At 44.9% G+C, this 6,000-nt stretch overlaps 1 protein-coding gene across 2 annotated transcripts in view; it reads left to right on the top strand.

The window, feature by feature from the left end:
- The first annotated feature begins 492 nt into the window (after positions 1–492).
- The window catches only part of NT5DC3 (5'-nucleotidase domain containing 3), an 83,271-nt gene continuing 77,763 nt past the window's right edge, over positions 493–6,000 (top strand). For both annotated transcript variants that reach the window (XM_089651826.1, XM_089651825.1), the window contains exon 1: positions 493–746. In XM_089651826.1, coding sequence (XP_089507952.1) covers positions 554–746 — 193 coding nt within the window. In that variant the 5' untranslated portion in view covers positions 493–553. The remainder of the gene's footprint in view (positions 747–6,000) is intronic.

The following is a 6,000-nucleotide window of genomic DNA, read 5'->3' as shown; positions in this document are numbered from 1 at the left end:
GTGTCCCTGTTAAGGACCCCCTATCTATTTGCCATCTTTCACAGCTATCTCCCAGAGTGAAAGTGAACATTAAGTCCAATTTTGGGCTCTCACTTGAGCAGGAATAGAAGGGAGATCTTCTTATCCGGTGACACTAGTTCTGGCAACCACCAAGGATTCCCTCACTTTTTAGGAATTCCCTCTCACTTCCTGTTTTAGATATGAACAGGAATTGAAATCACCCCAATGGGACACAGATGGCAAAAAGCTGGCATAGGTTATAATCCTCCCTTACTCTATCCAAAATGGAAAAAAGTTTTGCCTTTAGTTTATGTTAAATAAATGAAGTGGTAAAAGGGACGTTCCCATTCCTGCTCAGCAGGGCGGTGCCCTCAGTTCCATGTATGTAGTATAGCAGAGCCATGTACAGTAAAGAAGGTATAGCCTTGGCTGCCAGCCTGACCCTTGTCGGGTTTCCCTGAGTCAACCCCTCCCCCTCAACGACGTCACTAGGAAGTGCCTGGCTCCTTATACAGGCGCCGCTCGCCGTTCTCTCACACACGCACTACTCGCTATGGCTCCGGTTCTGTCACTGCTAGGGGGCTGTTGCCGGGTGACCCTGACTGCGGGTAGGAGGCTGGCAGGGAGCCCCTGGCCACCTCTCTGGCTGCATCGCCTCTCAGCTAGTTATTCCAGTGGCCCGGAGAACGGCGACATGAGGAGATACCTGAGCGAGCACTACAAGGAGGCGAGGAGAGGCATCAATGGTGAGAGCAGAGCGTCTGTCATTCCACCTCAGATGACCCTTCCCTGGTTGGAGGGGTGTGTGTAGGGATCGCAGGACAACCATCACCCATAGCAATCATCCTCAGTGTGTGCTCTGTATAGTACAGTGTATGGAGGAGCTCTGTATAATGTCATTACCCATAGCAACCTCTCTGTGTGTATAGTACAATCACCCATAGCAACCCTTCTGAGGGTGAGCTCTGTACAGTACAGTGTATGGAGGAGGTGTGTGTCACTCATAGCATCCCTTCTGAGTGTGTGCTCTCTATAGAACAATGAATGGAGGTGTGTGTCACCCATATCAAGCCTTCAGAGTGTGTGCTCTGTACAGTGGATGGAGGAGGTGTGTGTGTCACCTATACCAACCCTTCTGCGTGAGTGTGTGCTGTCTATAGTACAAAGAGATGTGTGTGTGTGTCTCCCATAGCAAGGCTTCTGAGTGTGTGCTCTGTACAGTACAGTGTATGGAGGAGATGTATGTGTGTGCGTCACCCATAGCAACCGTTCTGCATGTGAGCTCTGTAAAGTACAATGTATGGAGGAGATGTGTGTGTGTCACCCATAGCAACCCTTTCCGAGTGTGTGCTCTCTGTAGTAGAATGTATGGAGGAGGTGTTTTTGTGTGTGTCAGTCACCCATCGCAAGCATTCTGCATGTGAGCTCTGTACAGTACAATGTATGGAGGAGGTGTGTGTCACCCATAGCAACCCTTCTGAGTGTGAACTCTGTACAGTACAGTGTATGGAGGAGATGTATGTGTGTGCGTCACCCATAGCAACCGTTCTGCATGTGAGCTCTGTAAAGTACAATGTATGGAGGAGATGTGTGTGTGTCACCCATAGCAACCCTTTCCAAGTGTGTGCTCTCTGTAGTAGAATGTATGGAGGAGGTGTTTTTGTGTGTGTCAGTCACCCATCGCAAGCATTCTGCATGTGAGCTCTGTACAGTACAATGTATGGAGGAGGTGTGTGTCACCCATAGCAACCCTTCTGAGTGTGATCTTTGTATAATGCCATCACCCATAGCAACCTTCTCAGCGTGAGCTCTGTGCAGTACCTTGTATGGGGGCACTATTTATAGTGCCATCACCCATAGCAACCCTTCTGATTGTGAGCTCTGTATACTGCCATCACCCACAGCAACCCTTCTCAGTGTGAGCTTTGTATAGGGCCATGTATGGAGGGGGTGTGTGAGTCTCCCATAGCAATCCATCCCAGAATCTGCCTTTGCAGGTATATCATGAGATGTGATTGGTTGCTAGAGGCATTACGCACATCTGTCAGATGCCCCCCCCCCTACATGAACAGTGATCCTGCAGAAATGAAGGTATTTTTTCACCTCACCATGAATTAAGACAATCCTTCAAGTAGACTAGTGGTGCTCCTATTTTCAGCAGATCTCTCTGGCAGAAGCACAATGTGTAGATATCCAGCTCAGTAGGAATGACATTTTTGTACTTTCATTTAGAATGAATGCACTTAAGCTTTTAATTGGAAGTTGTGGCTGTCTTATAATTTTGCTGCACACATTTTACATTTTCTTCTGTAGACCATTACTCTGCTTACTTTACATCCTATCTCAGGTCATTAATTTAAAAAAAAAAAACTTCATTGTCTTTCCACTCTTACAGCTGTTGAAAAATGTAGTGCTCAGTTTACTAGACGGTCCAATAGGAAGTAATCCATGGCCCTGCAGTCTTCCTAACTACCAGTTTCAATTGCGATGACTGGTCTCGTTGCATCTTTCTCTGTCACCGGTCTGAGTTCTGGACTAGCAATGACCAGTGATTCTGTATTGTCCCTTGGTGGCAGTTGAAGTATTCCTCTCTATTAGATCATCTCCTGGTTATATTATTTTTTTTTATTTTTCTTTTGCTACGGTTATTTATACAGTGTTGACAATTTATGGAGCACTTTATGTACATTTTACATTGGTCCCTGCCGTCAAGGAGCTTACAGTCCAAGGTCCTTGCCTCACAAATATACTTTCACATACTAGGGCCAACTTTCGAAGCCAATTAACCTAACAGCATTTTTTTGGAGAGTGGTAGGAAACTGGATTACCTTGGAGGAAACCTACACAAGCTCAGGTAGTACATGTGGGTAGTGTTTTGTCTGGGATTTGAAGACTCCATTGGTCCAAGGCAGTGATTCTGTATGAGTTAGAGGGTTGACAGTGTGAAGTTGTTTTTAATGCCAGAGCTCTACTTAAAAAAACAAAACAAAATAGTGATTCTAGTCCAATACTCCGTCCAGTACCATGAAGCTCTGTACACAACACAAGTTGTGGTGCTACGGAAGTGCTGTGTACATAGCTAAAAGTGGTTACCCCTTGACTGATGATATGCATGTAATTTTCCAGGTCACTGATCCAACAAGTAGTGAAGAGGTATAGGGTTCCAAATGCAGTCCTGCTGATGGGCTTATTTCGTTAGAGAGATGGATTGCATTGCAGTATGCTTTAAAAGTTCAAGGAGGCTGGTTTTTTTTTTTTTTTTTGTTCCCTTGTTTTCAGTCTTTAGTTCAAACCAAAGGAAAGAAGACCTTAAACACCCCTTGCAACATGGTAAGACGGGCTAAAGTGCACATTGTACTAGAGGCATCTCTGCACCTATTAAAGGACTTATCGACACCAGATGTCACTCATGCTAGTTTCCCTTCTGGTTGTCTGGTTATGACTAGTACTTGACTTGAAGCATGTTCATCTGCCAGTAATCCTCAAATATGTATATGTAATGTTTCAAGGAAACGTTTGCCTGGAATGTGTCATCTGGAAGTCAAAGGCAAACCATTTTCATACAAAGTTGGCATATGTATACATGTATTTCCTGCCAATGTATTTGTCATTGTATTCAGTCACTCTTCACACAGCCTCGTTATGCTGCAAAGCCAGGAGGGTGATACTATTTCATGTTGCAACTTCCCAGAGTCACCTGCTTGTTTATATGACAATGAGTGAGCATTTAGACATTGTTGATAGTTCATCCTTTCCTTTACCTGTAGCTCTGTTTTTGAATTTTGAATCAAATGAGTCACAACCTGCTTGATTTGCATGTTTATTTTCTCTCTACTTTTTCATGTAATATGAATGACTTGAAGTTGAATGTGCTGGGTCTTATTTAGCCCCACTTCCTGTGAGCCCAGGTTGTCACGATGTTTCATCATCACACAGCCAACTAACAAAAGCGTGCTGCAGAGAACGGTGCTCACATGTCACCCTTCTCTGCATCATTAAAGGAGAAGTATGGCCAAAGCCCTTAGTTCTGAACTTCTGTGACCCAGATTCAGAGAACAGAGGGCTAAAGCCTGCTGGCAGCGGACGTCAGAGTTGGTTTAGGCTCTGCTGGGATCCCGATAATGTTGGCATTCGCCCAGATGCCTGACTGGCAGCTGACTCACTCTGAGTGTCTGAGCCAGCCGCTTCAGCCCCCTCCACAGTACAGGGCTCCAGTAAGCGCTTTAGGTTCAGACAGTCACTGACAGTCACTGCTCTGTACTCAGATCAGACCTGAGAACTAAGTGATCAGTGGTCTTTGATAGCATAGTTCTCAGTGTAGTGCTAGCAGAGGACAGCTGCTACACTGGACTGATGCTGCAGCCATTTACGGGAGTATGTATGTATGTATGGTGTTTTTTTTTGTTTGTTTTTTGTTTTTGTTTTTTAAATTTAAATTCCTGCACTTTTCTTTAAGGCTAGGTTCACACTTGTGTGAATGATTGCTGCTTCGTGACCGCACTCCCGCAGCAGGAACCACCTACTCAGAAAAAAACTCACTGCCACTCAGGAGATGCGTATGGATGCCATTAATCCTAATGCCACTCACACACACTGGAAATCTCAGCTCTGCTTTCCGCACTGGGAAACTCGCTGCACTTCTGTTTCTGTGCAGGCTGCAGTTTCAAATATGGTGCAGGGACCTTTTGCTTGCGTTTTCAGGAGTCATGGCAGCCCATTCAATTGATTGGGCTGCTGTGCCTGCAGAAAACATAGCTCTTAGAGTTGCTAAAGTGTGCATCTAGCCTTATAGCAAAACTAAAATGTGAGTGGCTTCACAGTTCCTTGGCACTGTCCCGCTGCACTTTGCGCAAAGTGCAGCAAACCCACTTTGAGGTCCCACTGTTTTGGTGTGTTTACAGAAAGTGTACCAAAGATGCAGCATGCAGGAGTTTTGGTGTGTTTTCTGAAACTGCACCAAAACCGAAGGACCTAAAAGTCTATGGGAAAGCTCAACCAACCCGCATGAAAACCATGGGTTGGCTGTGCTTTAGCAAAAGTGTGACGCTTCCCTAAATATAACAATATGCAGGCAAGCTCTTTATTGTAGATGAATCATGCTATCTCTCTGCTTCCAAAAGAAAAAAAAAAATGTACCTGTCTGTTTGCGGTCTTCTTTAGAATGTGCACTGAACTGCGCATGTATAGCTTTTTGTAATTTCTTGGCACACCTCGAAGCTGAAATGAATAAACCTGTGTGCACACGGGTGGGTTGCGTCGTTCTCTGCAGGTCATTCAAAATGCCTAAAGACTGGGAACCTGGAGGACGCAGAGGAAAAAATATTGGTACCACTGAGGGTAGGTGAGTATCTGTGGACTTTAGTTCTGTAAAGTGTGAACCTTTACTGTAACGGAACCGGACCCAGACTGCACTTGGGTATTTCCCATTATACTGCAGCTTCCCTGTCCGAACACAAATCCCCAGACACCACCCGCTGATCATGCAGGAAATAGACCGCACCAGGCTTCTCTTACGACAGGAAGTCACCTACTTTATTTTTACACAAACACAAGATATATACACAGGGCAGGGAAACCCAACCAGGAACAGGAAAAGCATCATCAGCCCGCCCCATCAGTGGGAAGGGCTACAGGAACCACCCCCCCACCCAACCAAGACACAGAACAATGGGATGCAGAACCTGGCAGTGAACAATGGACAACCACTTAGTGGAGAACAATGAACAATCCCCACACCAATACACAGTACTATGACATTCACACCTTGTACCCCTTAACAGGCACAGGGTGGGTTAAACATATTGAAGGGAACATGAGCTGACACAGGGGTCCCCCTACCCCCAAAAGTCACTCCCATCACATTTACCTTCTAAAACAACCCATTCAGTTTAAAACAGAAATGCAAGGCAATACGTGTATATGTAAAAAAAAAAAAAAAAAAAAATGATCAATGCCTTTTTTTTTTTTTTTTTTTTTTTTTTGATCACATAATCTCTGTTA

The sequence above is a fragment of the Staurois parvus genome, unplaced genomic scaffold (genome assembly GCF_062004578.1).
Source record: "Staurois parvus isolate SC_StPar_1 unplaced genomic scaffold, SC_StPar_1.0 ptg000025l, whole genome shotgun sequence".
Taxonomy (NCBI): Eukaryota; Metazoa; Chordata; class Amphibia; order Anura; family Ranidae; genus Staurois; species Staurois parvus.
Note: the sequence above shows the minus strand (reverse complement) of the source record. Positions and strands in the feature narration are given on the sequence as shown.